Source organism: Orcinus orca, chromosome 4, assembly GCF_937001465.1.
Source record: "Orcinus orca chromosome 4, mOrcOrc1.1, whole genome shotgun sequence".
NCBI lineage: Eukaryota > Metazoa > Chordata > Mammalia > Artiodactyla > Delphinidae > Orcinus > Orcinus orca.
In genome coordinates, this window is record NC_064562.1 from 21,944,816 (window position 1) to 21,969,596 (window position 24,781).

Consider the following 24,781-nt stretch of genomic DNA (forward strand, 5'->3'; position numbering starts at 1 on the left):
AATATAACACACCTGACTTTTTGAGAGGAGAGGATGCCAAATTAATCACGTAACCTCCGTTTTCCTAATCTTAAAATTTGGGAAAATCATTCCTTAGCTTGCACACACCCAAAATATATAACCGATTAAAAGTAAAGAAAAAAATGGAAAAAGTACACTTTTCTTTAATACTCAGGTCCTTTTTTCTAAGCATTTCTTTTGAACAACACTGCTTTTCATCTTAGTGCTTCTCGGGAAGTACCATCATTCACCTTGTCAATTTTCACAAAGAGTTTAACAATGCTTTCCCCATGATGAAGTTCAACGCTGTTTGTCTGTTGTATTTTTAATTCAGGGATGGCTATAATCGCTTGACCCAAAACTGGCTTTGAACTGATAACATCAAAAGAAGACTCTATTTCAAGATTCCACTCCTGGATATTATTATCTAAGGTACAAAGAGAAAAAGAAAAAATAAATATATATTATGTAGGATTCACTGAAAAAAAGGCCAATGCAGCTTCTAAACTATAAGTGCTCCACAAATGCATTCCTGATCAAAAGTTCAGTGAAAATTCTCTTTTAATGTTTAGAGTTTAATCCTTAATTCCAAAGAAGAATAACCAAAATTATATTTTTATATATACTTCTACTCTAAAAATGTTACAATCATAAGTCACAAAAACTTTATAAATATGGCACAAATAGAAAATTACAAATGAAAAGATAACATAAATCTTCCAAGATTTATCAGTCTTGATTTATCAAACATACTTGCTTGTTCCTTTTTATAAAGTAAAATCACTGAGGGTTTTTAAGCCATATAATAAGTTAGAAACTTAGGTGTATTAGAATTAATCCAATGTGGAAAAAATAAAGATGCATTTTAAATGTAATTATTTATCCAATAAATGTGTACTGAGAACCATCTAAGTGCCATGTTCTTTGCTAAGAGATGGGACTTAAACAGTCACCAGGGTAAATAAACATGGCCCCTGCCCTCATGAGCTAAGGGTCTAATGGGATGTGGACAAGTACAAACGTGTGATAATACTAGGATAGGAGAATTAAAGGTTGTTTAGAAAAATATTCATATTCCCTTTACCACATTTTTATTGTTCTTAAACAGAAGCACACACTCCAATCTGATCCAAAGCTGTTTATTTTCTAAAACATCCCTAAGTCTTTGACAGCTACCTCACCTTTAACTCGAAATCATATTCCCTCTGGTTTCCCTCACTCTCTCTTATTTCAAGAAATAATAATAGATAACATTTACCAAGATCTTACTATGAGCCAGGCATTGTTTTATGCTCTCAACAAGTATTAACTTATTTAAGCATCACACCATTGCTATAAGGTAAATTCCACTACTATCATCATTTTATAAATGAGAAAACTGAGACAGAGAAATTAAGTAACTTGCCCAAGATCACATAGCTAGTAAGTGGCAGATGTGAACCAAGACAGTCTAAAACTAGAGACCTCGAAAACATTTAACCTCTAAATTCTGCCAACTCAATCCACATAATTTCCCCCAAACCACATCTTAGTGGTGCTCAGGAGTTTTACAGTGGGGAGAGGATCTTATTATATAGGAGAACATTTAATGATGTCAAGCTATGCTAGACATCAAATATGTCCTTTGGCTGAGTCTTTGACCAAAACAGCACAGATTCACAAAACTGGTGAACTAGAAGTATGCTGACAGATCACCTGGTCTACTTTTTGATGTGTTTGATTCCCTCTAGACCACAAGCTAGCAAACTATGGTCCTTGGGCCAAATCTGGACCACCTCCTATTTTTGTAAATAAAATTTTATTGGAACACAGCTGCTATGGACTGAATTGTATCATTCCCCCCCAAATTCATATGTTGAAGCCCTAACCCCTAATGTGATTCTATCTGGAGAGAGGGTTTTTTTAGGAGGTAATTAGGTTAAATGAGTTCATAAGGGTGGGGTCCTATTCTGATAGGACAGTAGCCTTATAAGAAGAGGAAGAGATCAATTTCTTTCTTTCTCTCTCTCTCCCCGCACACCCCCTCAGCCCCCAACCACGTGAGAACACAACTAGAAAGTTGGCCATCTACAAGCCAGGAAGCAGGCCCTCAACACAAAGCAAATCAGCCGGCACCTTCATCTTGGACTTCCCAGCTTCCAGCACTGTGAGAAGTCAATTTCTGTGGCTGAAGCCGACCAGTCTGGTATTTCGTCATGGCAGCCCAGCAGGCCAGACAGCAGCCATGCCCACATTTTACGTATTGTCTTCGGTCGCCTTCATGCTACAAAGGCAGAGTTGAGTAACTGCAACAAAGGCCATATGGCCCAAAAAGCGAAAATGCTCACTAGCTGACCCTTTACAGAAAAAGTTTGCTGATCTCTACCCTAATATATTTCCCCCGAAAGGCCATTCTAATCTGTCTTTAATATCTTTAATATAATGACAAAAACCTCTGCCTCCCTTTCTGCTAGCCTTGACTATTGGAAAGTCGTCCTCTACACTGATGTGAAATCCACTTTTCTTTCATTTCCACCTAGAGATTTTAGTTCTGCGCTCTAGGCCTCTCCTACCAACCAATAACCACCAAGTTCAAGCACGCTCCCTGGGACTTCCCTGGCGGTCCAGTGGTTAAGATTCCACCTTCCAATGCAGGTGGCACGGGTTTGATCCCTGGTCAGGGAACTGAGATCCCATATGCCGCGCAGCGTAGCCAAAATTTTTTTTAAAAAGGCAGGCTCCTTGGCCGTTTCCTATCACTTCTTCAGCAGAGAATCAGCTGCTTGTAAGGGCCTCCAGAAGGAAGACAAACAGAGTAATTCCCAAAGGTTACTGGCAAAATTGTCCAGTTTCTATTGCTTCTAACATGGAAGGTTCTAAAGTAAATTGGCACCCCTCTGGAGCTCATCCTGTTAACTCCCTCGGGTGCCACTAAATGAAAAAACTGAAGCTGAGGAATTAAAAACCCAACATGAAGATTTACAAGCCTATCGTGTCATTACCAAATACCCTACAACAACATATTTTGCACTCTTTTCTTCTTCCAAATGAAGTACAACCCTTCCTTCCAGGAGGAGAATTCCATGGAGAATTTCAGTAGTTTAGGTTCACAGAGCATACTGAGAGTCTTAAATAATAATTTTCCTGGTATTACCTGGTCACTTCTTTTCACTGGCTAATTTTAAAATGTATAAGCTTATTTCTAGTTAAGGAGAGCGCCCCCTTATAAATCAAGACCCATTTCTAGAATGCAGCTTCCCAGCATATCTCTTCCAGCACTAACAAGTTATCCTTTCCTAAAGAAGACCTCTCACCCCCAGCTCTCCTGAAGTGGAACGCAAGATCATTTCAAAAATGGACAAAGTACCGGGGATGGGATAAGAAAGAAGAAAGTTTACTAAATGACTTAAAATCCCCTCCCAGGTCTCCCTCTCAATGACACCAAGTTTTGCATCCTTCCTCACCCTGACTAATCAACCCTGGACCCAAACAGGACAGGAACTCCTTATCAAAACAGGGTGGAGAGCAAGCTGATGAGCTCTCTCTACAACTTGAGGCTTTCCCTGGCCTGGAGCCTCAGCGATGTCCTAGCTGATGCCCTGCTCCCTGCAGAAGACACTACAGTCTATAGTTTGTTCCATTTAACCTCAACCAGGTGGGCAACCCAGGGCATGGCAGAGAATGTGGTTCTGCCCATTGACTCATTTTCAGATTCTTCCAAAGCTGATTCAGTGAGGTTTCTTCAAAAACAAACAAACAAATCACCATGAGTCTGACTCGGATGGGAATTTGTAGAAAGGGTAACCAGCCTCACAGCCCAGATGAACGTGTGCTGCTTCTTCATGCAAACAATCTTCAGGACAACTCCAATTTGTGTAGATGTGGCCAATACATTTAACCTTTTCTTCTGTTTTAAATTTATTTGGCTGTGCCGGGTCTTTGTTGCGGCACACGGGATCTTCGTCGCAGTGTGCGGGATCTTTTGTTGCGGCATGCGGGGTTCTCTCTAGTTGTGGCATGCAGGCTCTACAGCACGCGGGCTCGGTAGTTGCAGCACAGGGGCTTAGTTGCCCCGTGGCATGTGGTATCCCTACCAGGGATCAAACCCGCGTCCCCTGCATTGGAAGGTGGATTCTTAACCACTGGACCACCAGGGAAGTCCCAGTACATTAACTTTTAAAACCTTCTAAAATGTGCCAGCTCCTTTTATAGTCCCATATAGTCCACTTCTTTGTCAAGATGTGGTCAGGATAAAAATTAAAAAAAAACAAAAAACAGCTTTATTCGGTTGTCTAAGAGAAAAAAAAAAAAGTATAGGAAGACATGGAGGTAGAAAAATAAGAAGACGGATGAATTACATTAATTCAAGTGTGTCCATAACTACAGAAAGAGTTACTCTCAAACTACACCTTAAGCCTTGCTTTAACTGATTGTAATTAAGCCTCAAATATCAGTACCTTCATTTAATCATATATCTAGCTTCAAAAAAAACTGGTTCTTCCACACTTATACCCTCACTAGGCTGTAATGAGTGCTGTAATTTACAAACACAGGGAAAGAACTGTAGAATGTTAGAGGCAAAAGAAACTTGGCCATCTCCTAGTTACTTTGCAGTTGTGGTATTTGAGGCCTTGACTGCAGAACTAGCTCAAAGCTCCCGAGCCAGTGGACAGGACAAGGGCCCAGGTTTCCTAACTCCAGTGCTCTCTACCTTCCACTCATCTCCCACAGAGGCGCCTATCAAAAAGAAAGACACTAGCAGGCACGCACAGATTGAAATTTGCGTATGAATAATGAGGAAGACCAAAAGCAAAGGTGCTTTTTGTCCTTCAGAATCCTAAGTCCTAATAGCAAATACGTATAATGTGAAACAAAGCATTTGAAGGGACTGTAACCATAAAATATTAGCCTCTTAATATGAGCGTCTTTCTAAAAAAGAAAAAACACTGAAATCTACAAACATAAAGAATGTGTCTGACCTTCCACTAAATGCATAATTACATGGTGCCACAGTTCCTCCATTTGTCAAAACACTATCTTTGTAACCTAAACTACCTGACAAAGGCATGACAACAGTTATGTGAGCATTTCTGCCAAACAGTGGAAATATATTTCTTGAATAATTACTGTCTGTGAAACTTGACAGGCACTATAAATTATACCCCAATCACAAACAGCAAAGATGTTGAATCTACTTAAAGAAACAAAATATACCCGAAGGTCACAGTTAAGAATACAGGATGGGGCTTCCCTGGTGGCGCAGTGGTTGAGAGTCCGCCTGCCGATGCAGTGGACGCGGGTTCGTGCCCCGGTCCAGGAAGATCCCACATGCCGCGGAGCGGCTGGGCCCGTGAGCCATGGCCGCCGGGCCTGCGCGTCCGGAGCCTGTGCTCCGCAACAGGGGAGGCCACAGCAGTGAGAGGCCCGCGTACCGCAAAAAAAAAAAAAGAATACAGGATGGCATTTGGAAGGGCTAAGAACCAGCAGGGACATGCAAGCACACTCAGGTCAACATGGGATGGATCTGCAAACATTGGTGGACGGCTCATGTAAGATGTAAAAGATGCTTCCTCTCACTGGGGGGCAAGCTATTCAAACATGGCTGCCCTGATTAGCCCTACTGAGCGCCTCCCAGCTCCGCCTCCTACCTGCTCGCTTCATCTTGCATCTTTCATAGGTGATGTAAAGCTGCAATGAAGAGATAGCCTTGTGCATCTGAAGGAACAGCAATGACAACGAGCCACAGAATGCTGAAATTCAAACATAGGATACATCCCCATGCTCCTGCCAGAATTAGAGGACAGACTACAGTAGCTGCTTTTCAAAGAGCTAACAGCTTGCATTAGCCAGAAAAGCAGGCTTATAGTTAGTTACAACAGCTGTTTTCCCCTTCTTTCCCAAGCAGCAAGATCTCCTTGCCTATTCAGCAGGACAAAATCCTCAAAGATGAAATCAAAACAAAACAGACACAAAGCAAAATCCCGCCACCCACCCCCCCCACCAAACAACATAAATTGGTAAGTTCTAGAGAAAAAAAAAAATCGACTTACACAACAAGGCAGCTACTCAGAGATCATTCAAGCAACCTACCTACCCATAAATATATTTTCGAGGGTGAATACCATCATTTTATGGGTAATGAAAAAGTGATTCAAAATGAATGTAAGAAAAAAGTGAATGCATGCTTGCATTCAAAAAGGAATGCAATAAACAAGGCACTGAGCAAGACTGACAAATCTTTGCTACGTTGTAATATTATATTCTCTATATTAAGCTGTAAACAAAGGGCAGCAATGACCTTCAATAAAGGCCACTGTTGGGCAGGCTAGGGTCTAGCTAGGAGCTAGGCCCACTCTTCCAACTCAAAGCCTATGTCTTCAAGAATGAAGAGACGGGGTGCTTTAGGCTAAGGCCGCAAGTAAATGTGGATACGGTCGGGAAGGCAGCATCTCTGAGGAACGGAATTGCCCAAGCACAGGTCAAAGACCCACAGCTCACCTCAGCTCAACAGGAAGATATACATGTTGAAAAACATCTCTATTTTATTTCTTTCTAACTGCGGTAACAGAAGATTAAACAATGCAGTGTTTCATCAGAACATACTTATTATATATTTGGACTTAATATGTCTATGTAACCTTAAGAAAAGTTCATAAAACTAGACAACCATCCCTCCCTAACAAATTTTAGGGCCTAATATGAACAATTTACATCAGATTACAAATATGAAAGACTTAGCATGGAGATGATCAATAAATGAATATATGTCTATCTCTCTCTCACACACACACACACACAGACATTCAAATAAATATTTTCTAATGACGTTTTAGAGAAAGTCACATCAATAAGTTGGTATCTCTCAAAACCCAGATAAATGACAAGAGCCTAAGAGATAATGAGAGTAACTCTTGTTTCCCTTTGACCTCAGTATTTTTTCCAAATATAAATTTGCTTTTATTACCTTAAATATTAAGAATATGTGAAAATCATTTAGGAAGCTGAGGTTAGGGCAAAATCAAACAAATGACCAAAGGATATTCAAAAGTATAAAAGTTTAGAAACCACTATGCTAAGGATTAAGAATGCAGAAAATATATATATATATATATATATATATATATATATATATATATACATAAAGCAAATTAATTCACAAAAATTTCAAGTTAGTTTTTAAAAGTCTAACAGCCTTTTTTCTGTCATATTTTATACAATTAAACTGGGGAACTATGGTTGGTCATTTGGTCTTTAGGGTTAAACTCACTAATTTTAAATTAAGAAATAAATTAAACATTTGGAAAAGCAAAAAGGTTATTTTCTTCTAGCCTCAATAGGCAGAAAGCAGAAAGTGCTACAAAGTCAAAGTAGTTTAGCCTTTCATAATAAGCTGGCTGAAATTACTAGATACTAGATTAGTTTAACTGCTTTCTTCCCTTATTATAGAGACAATATAGGCTCAATATAAAAATTTAGAAGAATAAAATACAAACTATCTGTAGTACTATTATACAGAGATTAGCCACTGCTTGCATTAGTTTTGACTAACCTCATTTCACACTTAAATTTTAAAAATGAATACAGTATTTGATTTTAAATAAAAATTACATGTATCTACTTTTGATTATGAACTAATCCTTTTAAAAAATGTTTAGTAACTCTCAATGCCTGCCTCAAACTGTGTACCAAATAAATGCAAAAAGTATCCAGAATATATTAGTTTATTCTCTATTATTTTCCACTTCTAAGTTTCTATTGATTTCAGTAATGATTGCTATCTTCCAAATACAAACTGAAAAAAAAAATTCTGAAAAAATCCTAAAGGAAGTTCCTCTCCTAATGCTTTCATAAGTTTATGCTTTAATTTTCTCTATTACATCAAGTAACCAAACTGAAATCTATAAAATTAATCAAAAATATAAGAATTACTGCTTAATATGCACAGGACACATCTTCTGAACAGGAAAGATATTCTTCCCTATGTTAAGTACAAAATATATTGTAGTCATAAAACATCAAAAATGTAGTTGATATGGATAACTGATTACACCGAGTCTAAATTAAATTTTAAGCATCACTTAAATTGATTTAATTCAAATAAAATTCGCTCAGTCACTAATGGTGAATAAACTGAACCCTAATGACTCATACTCAGGAAGAAATGTTTAGCTTCATATTCAAAATTTTAAATTAAACTAGAGCAGTGTTATTCAAATTTTTTCAGATATCAGGATACCTGGAACTCACAGCACTTTTTGCTAACCACCTAAAACACTGATTAAACTTCAAAACTATTAAATAAATAACTTTTGGCAAAACCAGACCCCTTCTTACAGTAGGTTTTATTATATACACCTGAGAAAAATTACGGGTGGGGATGGGGGGGAGTGAACCATTATGTATTTGATTTCATAGCAAGGCTCAATTCGGGTTGAGCCTCTGAAGAAAAGTTTGAGAAACACTAAACTAGAAAGCTCTAAACAGCCACATTTATATGTGCAATTTACATTAGATCTTCCAATGCCTTTTAAGCATTTAAAAATGCCAGCAGCGGGCTTCCCTGGTGGCGCAGTGGTTGAGAATCTGCCTGCCAATGCAGGGGACACGGGTTCGAGCCCTGGTCTGGGAAGATCTCACATGCCGCAGAGCAACTAGGCCCGTGAGCCACAACGACTGAGCCTGCGCGTCTGGAGCCTGTGCTCCGCAACAAGAGAGGCCGCGATAGTAAGAGGCACAGGCACCGCGATGAAGAGTGGCCCCTGCTTGCCGCAGCTAGAGAAAGCCCTCGCACAGAAACGAAGACCCAACACAGCCAAAAATAAATAAATAAATTTATATAAAAAAAAAAATGCCAGCAGCACCTAGTAACTTCCTCAATTATCAACCGTCTCTGATATGCTTTTGTCTTCTGCCTTTAGAAAACACAGATCTGGCTCTATCGAAGAGCAATCTAGGGTCACCAGGGCCCTAAAGACAACAGAACTCTTGTATGGACACACCACATACTTGCTTACAGACTTCATCTAGTTAGGCCTGCAAGGAACTGGACTGAGCATCATGAGTTATCATTTAAAATCCCATTTGCCTCCACCTTCGCCCTGATTTCCCTAACTTCTCAAATCCTTTGATCTTGGTTTTCTGAACTACTAGGGCTGCCATCCCAAAGACTATGACACAATCTAGTTTGGCTTGATAATTGTTTATATCTCCCCTCCCCACCTCAACCAACTTGCAGGGATGAGTAAACACATTATACTTCTTTTCTATGCCAAATACACACAGTGCTGGGCAAAGAACTCAACAAATATTTGACCAGTTTTTAACCAATTCATTGACATCTGTGAGATTTCTGAGGTTTTCTTTAATGCTCCCTTCAACTGAAAAAGTAGTATTCTTTACCTTATAAGAGCTTCTTTAATGCCTTGTCTGTCTTCCAGTTTATTTTCAACTCTTAACAAGGCTGGTATGTCATGGCCTTCAGAGGAGAAAATGTGCAGTGACAGAAAGTCAGCCCAATGATTTAAGCAAACCAAGAACTCAGCACCATGGAGTTTTGAAAGTGACTACAGGGGCAGCAAAAAGGAGTGCAAGCCAGCAGCCCAAATTCTTTTAAGAAACAGCTTGGGAGAACAGAACTTCCTTCCTTCCCTCCCTTCCTCTTTCCTTTCTTTTCTTTCTTTCTTTCCTCCTCTCATTTTTTATTTTTCAGAATATGTTAAAAGGTAGGTACCCACCTACTTAACTGCTTTATACAGTAAATTTTCATGACAGGGACTTCCTTGGTGGCGCAGTGGTTAAGAATCCGCCTGCCAATGCAGGGGACACAGGTTCATGCCCTGGTCCAGGGAGATCCCACATGCCGCAGAGCAACTAAGCCCGTGTGCCACAACTACTGAAGCCCGCGCGCCTAGAGCCCGTGCTCCGCAACAAGAGAAGCCATGGCAATGAGAAGCCGGCGCACCACAACATAGAGCAGCCCCCGCTCGCCACAACTAGAGAAAGCCCGCGCACAGCAACAAAGACCCAACACAGCCAAAAATAAATAAATTAATTAATTTTTTTTAAATTTTCATGACAAATCAGTTTGTACATATTTTTCACTTTTCTAAATTTAATGTGCCATAAAATTTTTTTTTAAATAAGTCTCTGAAAAGTACAGTTGTCCCTTGGTATCCACAGCAGATTGCTTCCAGGACCTGCTGGAGATACCAAAATCCACTGATGCTCCAAGTCAGCCCTCCACATCCACAGTTCTGAATCGATGGATTCGACAGACCTCGGATCATGTAGTACTGTAGTATTTGTTGAAAAAAATCCACACATAAGTGGACCTGCACAGTTCAAACCCATGTTGTTCAAGGGCCAACTGTATATATATTCAAATTATAAACCCAATTTTTATAACATAGAGGAGGCTCAAAAAAGAAAAACAAGAAATCACAGCTCTTAGCTTACCATATATGGGGGTAAATGTGAAGTAGTTCAGATGACAAATATTATAGGCTTCAATTCTAACATCTTTCCAGATGCCCTGGGTAGGAAAGGAAGGCCCCCAGTCCCAACTAAAGGAACACTGTGCCTGCAATTTTAAGGGAAAAAAAGAAGATCGATTCTAATTACCATGAAACTTAAACATTATGAAAACCTTTTTCTTTTAAAATATTATGTACATGTGTACTAGTTTGCTAGGGCTGCCGTAACAAAATACCAAAAACTGGGTGACTTAAACAATAGAAATTAACTTTCGCATAGCTCTGGAGGCTGGGAAGTCCAAGATCAAGGTGTTGGCAGGTTTGGTTTCCTGGGCTTACAGATGGCCACCTTCTCACTGTGCCCTCACATAGCCTTTTGTATACACACACACAAACACACACACACACGCCCCTAGTGTCTCCCTCTGTTGTCCAAATTTCCTCTTCTTATAAGGACATCAACCATACTGGATCAGCAGTAATCCTAACGGTCTCATTTAACTGAATCACCTCTTTAAAGACCTCATCTCCAAACAGAGTGACATTTTGACCTTACTGAGGGTTAGGACTTTAATATACAAATTTGGGGGGCACAGAATTAAGTCCATAATAGCGTGTGTGTGTCCCATATACAGCATCTAAAATGACCCAAAATGATCCTCTCCTGGTATTCAGGTCCTTGTGTAATCCCCTCCCCTTGAGTACAGATTAGACCTAATGAATCACTTCTAACCAACAGAATACAACAGCAGTGAGAGCACGTCCAAAATTAGGTTATAAAAGAGTGCACCTTCTGTTTTGGGTGCTCTGTCAGCTCTCTCTTGGCCAAGGGGGAAGTCAGCTGCCATGCTGTAAGGCAGCTCTGTAGAGAGGCCCACATGAGTGAGCCTGGAAGCCCATCTGAGGCCTGCCAATAACCACATGGGTGAGCTGAGGTAGGCCTCATCCAGGCTTAAGGTAACTGCAGCCCTGGTCCACAGCTTGCCAGTAACCTCATGAGTGACCTTGAGCCAGAGGTACCCAGCTAAGCCACACCTGCATTCCTGACTGACAGAAACTGTGATAATAAATGTTGTTTTAAGCTGATAAGTTTTGGTATAATTGTTACACAGCAATAGATAACTAAAAAAATAACTCATCTATCAACCTAGGAAACATAGTTAAATTTGGCAGAAATGTTCTAAGACCATAAAATCTAATTATGTACATTTATTCTTCAAAAGCATATTACACTGAAGCAACACAATAGTTACTCTTTAAATTTCTCCCAAATATCTCTGCACCCACTATTATATTTAAATGTAATAACTATAAAGAATGAAGAAACATATTGAAAGATAAAGATACAACAGTTTAAGAAACTCTAACTAGAGTTTCTTGCCAACTCCTATTTCCTCCAGTATGAATTCAGAAATCCTGGTTTCTGAACTTACAGCCCAAAACCAATCAGTTCAACCGGGGCACAGTTGCAGAAGGCTAGTAATAAGAATCACTCATAAACATGAACCCTACAGTCTGGTGAAAAGTTTGATAAACCCAGGTGGTTTTTTAAAAAAATTGTAAAGGGGGAATTCCCTGGTGGTTCACTGGTTAGGACTCCACGCTTCCACTGCAGGGGGCATGGGTTCAATCCCTGGTCAGGGAATTAAGATCCCTGCAAGCATCGTGGCACAGTCAAAAAAAAAAAAAAAAAAATTGTAAAGGTACATTATCAGTCACCTATCTTTCTTCTTTTTCCAGCGTTATCTAAGTTCTGAAACACTCCTCAAGAAGGAAACCTAGAAAGACAAGCTCTCTACAAAAATTCTTGTAATTTTTGGTTCTTATTTCTTTTTTTTTTTTTTTTTTTTTTTTTTGCGGTACGCGGGCCTCTCACTGTTGTGGCCTCTCCCGCTGCGGGGCACAGGCTCCGGATGCACAGGCTCAGCGGCCATGGCTCACAGGCCCAGCCGCTCCACAGCATGTGGGATCCTCCTGGACCAGGGCACGAACCCGCGTCCCCTGCATCGGCAGGCGGACCCCCAACCACTGCGCCACCAGGGAAGCCCTGGTTCTTATTTCTAATTTTTAAATCCCACTGAGGGGGCAGGAAAGAGATGCCCAACTTCTGAAATACAACTGGAGTCTTCAAACAAGCATTTCATATGCCCTCATCCCATCCTCAAAGCTAAAGCCCCTCCATTGCGAGACTGGTACCTTGCGAATAAAGTTGACATGGCATTCGCCATCCTGCACACGCGGAGGGCAGTTGGGGGGCACGCTGTAGTGAGTGTGAACTTTACTCCTCTGGTCCGCATATATCACTGGTGACTGGAAATGCACCTCAAGGATGTTTACTGCTTGGACCACATGTGTAATATCAAAGCTCTAAATTAAAGGGAAAGAACAAATGTGAAAGTAGCCTCCTGTGTAAAATTTTAGATAGAGGCAGAATGCATGAAAGATGCATAAAATAACTGAAATCTTTAGGTTTAGCCTTTTGGCAGGAGAAAGCACTTCTCCAAAATAGTATAACTTCGTTGCCTACTTTTAGTTATAACTGATCACATTCTCCTACGCAAACATAGATTTCTAGGTTTTCTCCTGCTATTTTTACTGACAGATGATGGTTCTAGGCAAACAGCACAAGCAGAGACTATCTTTAGCCCTGGAATGTCTGCTCTGGCTATTCACACATGGCTTTGAATTGCCAAGGATTTCCTAGACACTTCGTGATAACCTGACTCTCCGCTATGCATAGTATGTATTTCTAAGTCATAAGTTATTTTCGTTTTGATAAGTCTACCCTTGAAAGGGAAGGGAGATCAGGATACAATCTCTTAAGGTAACTGTTCCAGAAAGGAAGGAACATTTTCTTTTAAAATGGTTTGTCAACTGTCATTTCCCATGAAACTCTGGATTACCAAATTAACAGAGAAGGGAACAGCATTTGTCAAACATTGCCTATGTGCCAAAAACTAATACTGATCACTTTATATAATTAGCTCATTATAGCCTCACAATAGTTCCATAGGGTTTGAGTGTCTTCATCATTCTACAAATATGGCAACTGAGAGATAAAGTAACTTACCCAGTGCATCCAAGGACCTGTACTTGCCACTCATGATAACAATGAACCCAAATACCTACAAGTGGTTCTTTTTAACCTGATGTCATTATGTACTTACATAGCTTCTGAACATGTTGTCTGTTTCGCCAACAGGAATATTATTGAGCAGGACTACTGTAACTGTATCGACGCCTTCAAAAACCAACTTTACTTTACGCCATTTGCTAAAAAAAGAAGATTTTTAAAACAAGATGTATAGAACATTAACTTAGATAATTAGCCTTTTTTTTATTAGTTAAGAACGAAAGAAATAAATATTTCACAGAAAATATACATTCTTAGAAGGGAGTTTGCAATGAAATTTTCAGAAATATTGCTTTAATACATTTTTATGTTGAGTGATCCAGTTTAACTTTCTTCAAAATATTTCAATCACCATAAAATCATGAGCATGACTTCTAATTTCCATGCATTGACTTGTTTCCTAGAACTTCACAAATTCTTATAAGAACCAAGTTAAATAATGGACATAAAACATTGTCACAAACTATTATATTTACTAACACTAAGAGAACGCATTAACCAAGGAACAAGTATCTATGAGTAAACATTATGTGCCCAGCACTCTGCTAAGCCTTACAGGGAACTAAAACAGTCTCTGAATTTAAGGAATCTGCAATCTGATTAGCATTGAAGCCTAAAACACAGGAAACAAAGAGAAAGCTTTCAATCTCTTCTACTTTGTGGTACAGTCTTGTTGGATAGACTACAAGTGCTATCAGAGTTTATGTCATAAGTGAAGACTTCAAGAAGGAGACAAGAGTTTAAAGAAGAACAAAATAAATAAAATGTATGCCCATACAATAAAACAGCACTCAGCAATAAAAAGAAATGAAGTACTGGTGAACATGACAACACGGATGAGCTTGAAAACATTATTATGCTAAGTGAAAGAAGCCAATCACAAAGGACCACATATTGTATGATCCCATTTCTTTGAGATTTCCACAAGAAACAAATCCACAGAAATAAAAAATAAATTAGTGGTTGCCTAGGGCTGAGAGAGGGATGGGGGATGGAGGTGCAGGAAGTGGTGCACGACTGGCAACAGTAAGCAGCATTTTCACAGACAAGCAGAGAAAATTAAACTTGATCTGCCAATCGAAAGGAAGACACCGTCATTCTTAAGCAAGAATGTCATGGTAAAATCAAAATTCGGGAAAGATGAATCTTATGTTTCTGCATACAAAAGACTGGAGAATAATAAAGGCCTAGGCAAAGGCGGAAACTTGGAAATGAGGAGGCAGGGGCTGAATCAAGAGAAATGATAGGCAAAAATTAACAGGACTCAGAAACAGACCGAATACAGGGAGATGAAGAAAAGATATGATGAGCCAAAAACTCCTTGGGCACAGAAGATTGGGAAGAAGGTATTACAGTAAGAGAAATAACGAGGTTGCTAGAATATAAAGCAAGCTTTCAGTGGGAAAGTCGATTGGTTAAATTTCGGATATGTTGAGTTCAAGGTGAAAGAGGACCCCCTATTAGAGATATTTTAAGTATTATCTGGAAATAAGAGCCTGGAACACAGTAACTCCATGATAGTGAGCACTATTTTCTGGCTTTATTTCTTTTTTAAGAAGCTAGTAAATAATTACCCAAAAATAGGTCATATTAAAGGGACAAAAGGGTTTTTTTTTTTTTAATTTAGCAATAATGGTGGTAGATACAATTGGGTTACATTCTGCTACATAGAACATTACTGAAAACTATATCATGGTTTTCCTCGTGGCCTCACGACATAATCTAAGGCCAATGCCTTAGTTTCAGTGGCTGGTTAACGCTACATCAAACAAAGGATGTATCTCTGATCCTACTTGACAATATTGTAAATATAGACATTCTATGGATTACTGGGAGGGCAGGGAAAACGAAAGGCAGATAAGAGAACTGACTAGGTCGAGGTGACTCCATTACAACCACTGGAAAAATGATTGAATAAGACATAATTTTGTGACTAATGATCAGTGGCACCACCCTCATACACAAATCAAAACATAAATCATATATATTCACTTTTATAGTACAGGCTTTAGTCTGACAATGTTCGGATAGGCAACCTAAAGAAACAGAAGACTATCACAGACAGAAAAAGAACAAAAGTTCAAATAATAATAATAAATGGATAGATATAAATATAGATATACACACATAAGTACCTCAGGTCAGAAGGGATTTTAAATTTCTTGATATAGGTCCAGTTATCCAAGGCGATCCATCGGTAGTTAAGGTTATTAAATCTGTAGTAAGGATCCTGTTGATAAAAATTATGGTAGGTGATTAAATATGCAAAAATAATTAATTAAATAAACATGAAATAAACTATCAATGATAGCTATTTATTACCTAAAAATTAATGAACTCTTGGCCTAAGAGTGCAAGCATTTCGTATGCCGACACATCCCATCCTCAAAGCTAAAGCTCCATCTGTTTAAGAGCCCATTACCTTTCAAACAAAGTTGCCATGGCGTGAGCATACTAAAAATACTAAAAATAATTTTAAACGGAAAAAAAAAGCCCAACACAATCAAAATACCTGAAATGAAAGAGCTCTGAGATACAACTATTACATAGTCTCATTATGAAAGAACATGTGCGGAGATGAAGATTGGCTTCCTCTGTTAAAACCAAGCACAGAACCTGCAAGGTATCAGCAGAGAATGAACGGCAGCACTTCTTATGGTGCACAGCCATCAGACACTCACCGCCCTCTGGTTCTCACTTTGCATTTTGCTGCCACTATCCCAGCTGGCCTCAAGAGGAACACTTCTCCTCTACTGCCCAAAGATGAGCAAAACTCCCACTCCTTGGATTTACTCAGCTTTACTAAGTGAACACAGAAAGGATCTCTGCAGAGAATATACAGGCAGCATAGATACCGTCAAACTTACAGACTTCAGGTTTCCTATATTAGCCTAGACTAGGTCAGCAAACTACAACCCATAGGCCTAATGCAGCTCACTGCCTGTTTTTGTATGGCCAGTGAGCTAAGAATGGACAGGTGTCGATAAAGAAAGTTTTACTGGAGCACAGCCAGGCCCATTCCTTTATAAATTACATACGGCAGTTTTCATGCTACAATAGCAGAGTTGAGTAGACATGACAGAGACCAAATGACCCATGCAGCCTAAAATAGTATCTGGCCCTCTGCCCTAGACAACTGGCCTGCTGGGTGTTCACAGATGCTCTTCCATCTCAGGGTCCAGCCCCAAGTCCTCCCTTCCATAATCCTTACCTCTTTCTTCTCCTACTCATTTTCTACCCTTTACCTCTCAGATGAGGGCTCCCAGGCAGGAGGTGGAACAGAAAATGGTAAGAGAAGTTTCTCAGTTCTAATGTCTGTGAACAACACCACGGCTACATAGAGGGACACAGCACAGGCTCAGAGGGCTTCTCCTTTCCAACTGGGACAGGTCCAAGGGTGATTGCCTCAGGAACTGCAACTCCACGTTGAGAGGGAAAAGCCAACTTTGTCTCAGTTCCACAGAGGTAAGGGCTGGCCACTGGCAACAACCAGCTGAGCACTTGCCCAGAGAACAAATCCGCAAGGGGCGCTATAACACCACGGGGTGCGTATCAAAATGGAGAGAAAGGCATCAGCCAGAAACGGCTCCTGCCTGGAAGAAATAATTTTGATAAGATACGAAGAGGGTGGGGGGGACTTCCCTGGTGGCCCAGTGGTTAAGAATCCACCTGCCAATGCAGGGGACAAGGGTTCGAGCCCTGGTCCGGGAAGATCCCACATGCTGCGAAGCAACAAAGCCCGTGCACCACAACTACTGAGCCCGCGTGCCACAACTACTGAAGCCCGCGCACCTAGAGCCCGTGCTCCGCAACAAGAGAAGCCACCGCGATGAGAAGCCCGCGCAACGCAACGAAGAGTAGCCCCCGCTCGCCGCAGCTAGAGAAAGCCTGCGTGCACCAACGAAGGCCCAACGCAGCCAAAAAAAAAAGATACCAAAGGGGCAGTCAGTGGTTGACGAGATTTAATAACAACCAATAGGGCATCCCTGGTGGCGCAGTGGTTGAGAGTCTGCCTGCCGATGCAGGGGACATGGGTTCGTGCCCCGGTCCGGGAAGATCCCACATGCCGTGGAGCGGCTGGGCCTGTGAGCCATGGCCGCTGAGCCTGTGCGTCCGGAGCCTGTGCTCCGCAACGGGAGAGGCCACAACAGTAAGACGCCCGCGTACCGAAAAAAAAAAAATAACAACCAATAATCACCAAACTGACTTTTAAGGTCTGGTTAATGGTGAGCTTTTGTTCTGCTAAATGGGGTGTGCCAGGCCCAGCCCACTTGCTTCCTTTTCTTCTCTTCCCCACACGCAGGACTCAGCCTCTCCACTGAACTAACATGGAGTAAATATTTAAGGACACGGGTTTGAAGAGGCACCTAGTTATTAACCTGCCCATATGTCTCCACCCAGCCCTATTTATAACTCTACACTGTGGACTTAATCCAATATATTTAAAAATATCATGACAAGGGCTTCCCTGGTGGCGCAGTGGTTGAGAGTCCGCCTGCCGATGCAGGGGACACGGGTTCGTGCCCTGGTCTGGGAGGATCCCACATGCCGCGGAGCGGCTGGGCCCGTGAGCCATGGCCGCTGGGCCTGCACGTCCGGAGCCTGTGCTCCGCAGCGGGAGAGGCCACAGCGGTGAGAGGCCCGCGTATCGCAAAAAAAAAAATAATAATATCATGACAAGAAAGGTGTGAAGGCTGATGCAGTTGCAAGATGTTAACCTGCGGAGCCTCAGGGCTGGGTGATGATCGGGCTTGTGGGGCACAAGACTCCTTCCTATCCCTCCGGCTCCTTGAAGGAAGCTGCATGTCAAGCTCCAGAGGGTAATCTTCTCAGATAAATTTTTTCTAAACAAACAGAATTTAGAAGTTAAATATTTTCTCTTACTTAAAAGAAGCCAATCTGAAAAGGCTACAGACTGTATGATTCCAACTATATGATGCTCTGGAAAAGGCAAAACTATGGAGACAGTAAAAGGATCAGAGGGTACCAGGGATTAAGGAGGAAAGAAGGGTGAATAGGCAGAGAACAAAGGATCTCTAGGGCAGTGAAACTACTCTGAATGATACTATGATGGTGGCTGCATATCATTATACATTTGTCAAAATCCATAGAATGTACAACACTAAGAACGAGCTGTAACATAAACTATGGACTTCTGGTGATAATGATGTGTCACTGTAAGGTTCACTGATGGTAACAAATGTACCACTCTGGTAGGGGGTGTTGATAGCGGGGCAGCTGGGCATGTGTGGAGACATATAGGAACTGTCTGTATTTTCCATTCAATTTTGTTATGAACCTAAAATTGCTCCAAAAAAATAAAATTTATTAAAAAAAATTGCTCTAAGGGCAAATGCCTACCTCCCTAAATTAAAAGTTGCAGAGACTCAGATTACATTTATAATAATTACTGCAAATGCTAAGCAACCAACTTAATTTGGTTCCAGAGTGGTCTGATCCCCTTTGCTCATATTAAAATTCTGAGTCCTATTTAAAGCAAATAGGACTACGTTCAGCATTACGTCTGACGACTAAGGACCCATGTAAGTGACTGAGTTCATAAGCAAACCCATGAACCCTAAAGACAGTAACAGTATCACTTGTTGACCATTTACTTTATATCAGCCTCCAAGATAGGCACTCATTCACTCTTATCTTCATAACAAAGATGTGTTGTAAATACCGTTCTATAGAGGAAGAAACTAATGCTCCAAAAGGTGCAGTGTCTTTCCTGAGGTCCTATGATGAAGCAGTACATCCAGGCATGAAACAAACTCAGTCTGACACCAAGGTCTACATTTTTTCAACTGTGCTTCAGTGCCTCACGCCATATTTACCTACTTTTCTGTGTGTGTGTGTGGTACGCGGGCCTCTCACTGCTGTGGCCACTCCCGTTGCAGAGCACAGGCTCCGGACACGCAGGCTCAGCGGCCATGGCTCACGGGCCCAGCCACTCCGCGGCATGTGGGATCTTCCCGGACCGGGGCACGAGCCCGTGTCCCCTGCATTGGCAGGTAGAGTCTCAACCACTGCGCCACCAGGGAAGCCCCTACCTACACTTTTATACCAGATGATCATTGCATCTCGTACCTACCATTTTTAGTAGTGTATGTGTATATTTACAATATATTTTCTTCTATTTTTTTTTTTTTTTTTTTTTTTTTTTTTGCGGTACGCGGGCCTCTCACTGTTGTGGCCTCTCCCGTTGCGGAGCACAGGCTCCGGACGCGCAGGCTCAGCGGCCACGGCTCACGAGCCCAGCCGCTCCGCGGCATGTGGGATCTTCCCGGACCGGGGCACGAACCCGTGTCCCCTGCATCGGCAGGCGGACTCTCAACCACTGCGCCACCAGGGAAGCCCTCTTCTATTTTTAAGTGTATATTTTGAGTGAGAAGAACTTTATAAAGGAGTCTATGCAGTTACTAAAAATTTTTCTAGATCTATATTTATAGACATTTATAGATACAGAGAGATGTTCTATAGATACAGAGAGATGTTCATCATATATTTTAAATGAAGAAGTAGCTTACAAAACCATCTCAGGGACTGACTTCATCTTTATATTATTATATTTGTTTGTATATACTTAGAAAAGTCTGGAAAGATATATATGAAAATTTTTACCTCTGCTTAATAGTATGCTTTTTATTGGCTTTTTCCTTCTTCTTTATATTTTATATTTCTCTGCATCAATATTCGTACAGTAAGTATTAAACATTTATTATTCTTTTTAAAAGAATTTTAAAAGAGAATAAGAAAATTCAGTATATAAGAATTTTGTGCATGATAAAAGTAATGTTTTGTATCAGTGGACAACAGAGAAATTGTTCAAATCATTTGATATAGAAAACTGTTTAACCATTTGAAAAAACTCAAATGGATCAAAATTTTAAATACAAAAGAGGAATTATAATAATATTAAAAGGAGGAAATATAGGTAAATATTTATTTAATTGGGAGAGAGGAAATTACTTCCAAAGCATAATACCAAAGACAGAAACAATCATAAAAGAAAAAAAGCTTAAAAGATTTCAACATATAAAACTTTAAAACATGTATATGACAAAATATATCATTAATAAATGGGAAATTTTTGAAAATATATAACAACAGGCCTAACAAATCTATATTTTAAAAGATGAATAGTCAATAGAAAAATAGATAAAAAACAGGAATAAGTAAGCCCAAATCACCAATAAGCATGAAATAAACATATAAAAGGTGTTTAGGGCTTCCCTGGTGGCGCAGTGGTTGAGAGTCCACCTGCCGATGCAGGGGACACAGGTTCGTGCCCCGGTCCGGGAAGATCCCACATGCCGCGGAGCAGCTGGGCCCGTGAGCCATGGCCGCTGAGCCTGTGCGTCCGGAGCCTGTGCTCCACAACAGGAGAGGCCACAACAGCAAAAAAGGTGTTTAACCTCACTAGAAAGTAAATTGTTTCTATTTTTATTTTTTAAAATAATATCCAAATCTAGCACTTAAAACAAGTACTCCAATAAAGTCATGATGGGAGTGTAAAACTGGTACAATTTTTATGGAGAACAACTTAGAAGTACATAGCAAAAGACTAAAAAAATGTATACTCTTTTGAATCAACAATTCCACTTTTAAAAATTTGTCCAAGAGAATAAGGATGTACACTAACAAATGTAGCTAAAAATATCTTCCCATCATTGCAGAATAAAACCCAAAAGTTATTCCCAATGGCCTACAAGCCCTGCATGATCTGCCCCAGATGGCTACTTTGAAATCATCCACCTGCCCCCCAGGTCACAGGGCTACAGCCACCTGGCCTGCTTACTATTCCTGGAACTCATCAAGCATGTTCCTGCCTCAAGGGCTCTCCCCTCCTCACTGCCATCTTTTCTTCCTTTTTGCAGGGAATTCGCTTCCGCTTAAAACTGAACTCATCAAAAGATCTTTATCAAAATGGCTATCTTTAACCACCTTTTCTAAAATAGAATCTTTCCCAACAAGCCTTCGCTCTCTCTTCCTTTAACGTGCTTTATTTTTCTTCAGTGTACCCGCTGTCACTGTATTATCTATTAATCTGTTTATTGTCTATCTTCTCCACTAGAATGTCTATTGGGACAAAGACTTTGTTTTCTTCACCACTTGATTCCAAGCACCTGGAATAATGCCTGCCACATTGGAGGTACTGAATAAATATTTACGAGATAATTAGGTGAATGACTTCAGCAAGATATGTTTCAAGTTCTCATGTAAACACTGTATTTGGACCAGTGTCTGCTCTAAACTATAAAATATTTCCTAGGTCAACACCAAAAAGGGATGGTATAATAAAGCAGGTAGTAGAACAACATCATATTACTCCATAATGATACTTGATGATTATTGTCAATAGGCCTGGAGTTCCCCAATCCCCAAAAGCTCCCCATCTCTCATCCCACTACCATTTAAGAACTACATCTACCTTTACTGAAACTTAAACTTTTCCTTAGAATTTATTAACAGATTTAACAGACATTGTAAATTGTTCCCACGAGGAAAAGTCAGTTATTTCCTTCTGTGAGCACATCATTCACATTAACGAGTAACCAAACATTGTTTCTTGATATGTAGCCCTATAACATGAAACAGTAATCTGATTTACTACAGCCACTAATGATTTCCCATTGCCTTACTTTAATCAGGATAATGAGGCAAGGAGAAACCCTGCAAAAGAAACACAGGCATTTTCAAAGCATGGGTAAGTGAAGCCTTGGGGTAACCAAGGTCACCTGTGGTCCATGTCATAAGTAGTTTGTTAACTAAAAATAGTTCAAATACTTAAGTCTGAGGATTCTTTACTTAAAAAATAAACAGACCATGGTCAGTGTCATTTACATTTCCTTCCTTTCTGATACACATTTTTGAAAAAAGGCTAATTGTACCAGATCAGAAATTTTGCATAACCCTAGTTGACTGTCCTGTCATTTAAGTAAACTTCGAATTATATTCCTGACAGTCAACTCCAGTGCTTTAAAAACACATGATTTGTCAATGTGTCACACAGGGTAAGTGTCACAGAGTACAGAAGGCTATGTAGTCAGGCCAGGCTGGGTTATAACTCCATTTCTGCCACTCTTAGTTGCTGTGTGATCTTGGGAAAATTATCTAACTTCTCTGGGCTCCATAATTCATTCATCCATAAAATGAAGATAAGAAGACTTACTCTTTAGAGTTGTTATGCGGATTGGGACAATGCATGCAAACCACGTATCAAGTACATCTTGTCCCAAGCAAAGCCATTAAAGATGTGCAGCAGATGGAAGGAAAAAGCAGTGGGAGGTGGCAGTCTGTTTGCAAACCTCTAACCACAGGCGGCCAAACAGGAAAACGTCCTCCACCAGAAGTCTAGAAATTGAAGCATCTATTGGGACACACACATCACATCACATCACACGCCCTGAGAGGAAACAGCATCTTTCTTCATATCCCAATCAGCATTAAAAATTATTTAGCCTGTACGCTAGCACTGACAATCCTACCCTTACACTTGCAGGTCTCATTCTCCTCAGCTTATGTGCTGCTGCATCAATTCCAAATCTGACTCCCTGGTGCCTAAAAGCGAAAATGAAAAACTGAGGCATTAATGAATACAGTTAACCCTTACTAGGCGAAAGACTATTGTCCTCTGCAGTGTTCGGGTAGTTGAAACAATAATCCCCCTCTTTAGAGGCTTTGTCAGTGACAACACGTCCTTTCTAATCTACGCTTCACTGGAGAACTATGGCAATAACACCCCAGTAGAACTGTCTGGACCTCCGCTTTCCTGAGTTGCTGCTGTCCCAGCGTGGGCGTGGGTCAGCCTCCATCTAGCCCGGACCCCAGCGGTGATCTTCGCCAAGAGTAGATACATTGCCTCGGCGTCCCCATCCCCACCCCCTCACCACCACCACCCCTAGACCACAAGACGCAAAGGGGAAGTTAGTGCCAAACCGAGGAGAACAGCCCCGGGCTCGGGGACTGCCAGGCCGTTCCTGGGCCCCTCTCACCACGAGGGGGACGCGGGCGCAGGCTCCCGGCGGGGAGGCCGCACACAGTACCTGGATAAGCCTCTGGTGGAACAAGGCGCTGTGCACGCAACCGGGAACCTCCGCGGGCAACTCCAGCGTGCCGTTCCCGCTGCGGATCCTCCAGCTTCCCCGCAAGCTGACGCTGACCACCATGGCAGCGGAGCCCGCACCGCACAACGCAAGCAGCAGGAGCAGGCGGAGGAGCATGCCGGTGGCCGGTACCTCACCCACCCACGGGGGTAGAAGCCCCGCGCTTCGGAGAGCCGCGGAAGTTACCCTCTGTTCGGGAGGAGCCCGGGCTCTAGCTCTCCCCGCCCCGGGGCCCGCCCCCAGCTCCCGGCCACGCCCCCGCCTCTCGGCCACACCCCCGGGTCAGCTGAGCTGAAAGGACCTCAGCTGCTCCCCAGGCTCCGCAAGACTAGCTGGGAGCGCGGATATCGTGCCAACTGGCCGAAGCTCGGCGTCGCGAGTGTCGGAGCCGCCACCTCGTGCATGGTTCCGGGCTCGGACCGCCTTGGTCTGGGTCCTCCTCGGCTCTTATTCCAGCTGCTCCGGCGTCTGAACGGGAGGCGAGAACCGTGCACGCTAATTGGGACACACCAATCTCTGGACGCAAAGTGGCGCACAGCCTCGGGGAGCTCAGGGACAGACAGTAGTGTGCGGAAACTACAGCAAGAGAGGCTCCTCACTGCTTCAGAGAACCGAAAACCAAGACACCCCATCACTTCAGTTCCCCCCAGTTTCCCCACACTCTCATCAGTGCTGCAGGTGTCTGCCCGGCGCGAGTAACGCCCACCTCCGGCAGCTCTGCAGGTTTGTCTTAGAACAGTCTGCCCTTCAAACAATAAATAAGTACTAAAGTGCCTAATTCGTACGGTTGTTGTGAGAGCTGAGAAAATCCGTGTACAGTGTGCAACATAAGGCCCGGCCCAGAGAAAACACAGCACTTTGGCCTGATGTTAGTGGACTACGACCTTCTGTTTTATAAAGCTCTGCAGAGGAGGTTCCTGAGATTCCGGAAACCTGCATTAATGCGCAGGCAAATTTAAAATCCTCTGTCGCTCACTAGCTGTGGGACTTGGGCAAGCCACAAACTCTCTAATACCCCCGTTCCCAGAACTCAAAATTGGAGACAGTACTCCTTTTGGGGGTTGTGATAAGCATAAAATGAGTTAACA

General features: G+C 41.6%; 1 protein-coding gene across 9 annotated transcripts in view; it reads right to left on the reverse strand.

The window, feature by feature from the left end:
- Nucleotides 1-23,907, reverse strand: part of MANBA (mannosidase beta) — a 144,897-nt gene extending 120,990 nt beyond the window's left edge. For all 9 annotated transcript variants that reach the window (XR_007476922.1, XR_007476923.1, XR_007476921.1 and 6 more), the window contains exons 1-6: nt 23,634-23,907; nt 15,720-15,814; nt 13,619-13,724; nt 12,648-12,818; nt 10,435-10,558; nt 252-427 (exon numbers count right to left, since the gene is read on the reverse strand). Coding sequence is in view for 1 of the 9 variants with exons in the window: in XM_004263572.4 (XP_004263620.2) it covers nt 252-427; nt 10,435-10,558; nt 12,648-12,818; nt 13,619-13,724; nt 15,720-15,814; nt 23,634-23,810 (849 nt within the window). In the remaining 8 variants the exon portion in view is untranslated. The remainder of the gene's footprint in view (nt 1-251; nt 428-10,434; nt 10,559-12,647; nt 12,819-13,618; nt 13,725-15,719; nt 15,815-23,633) is intronic.
- Between the last annotated feature and the right edge of the window lie 874 nt (nt 23,908-24,781).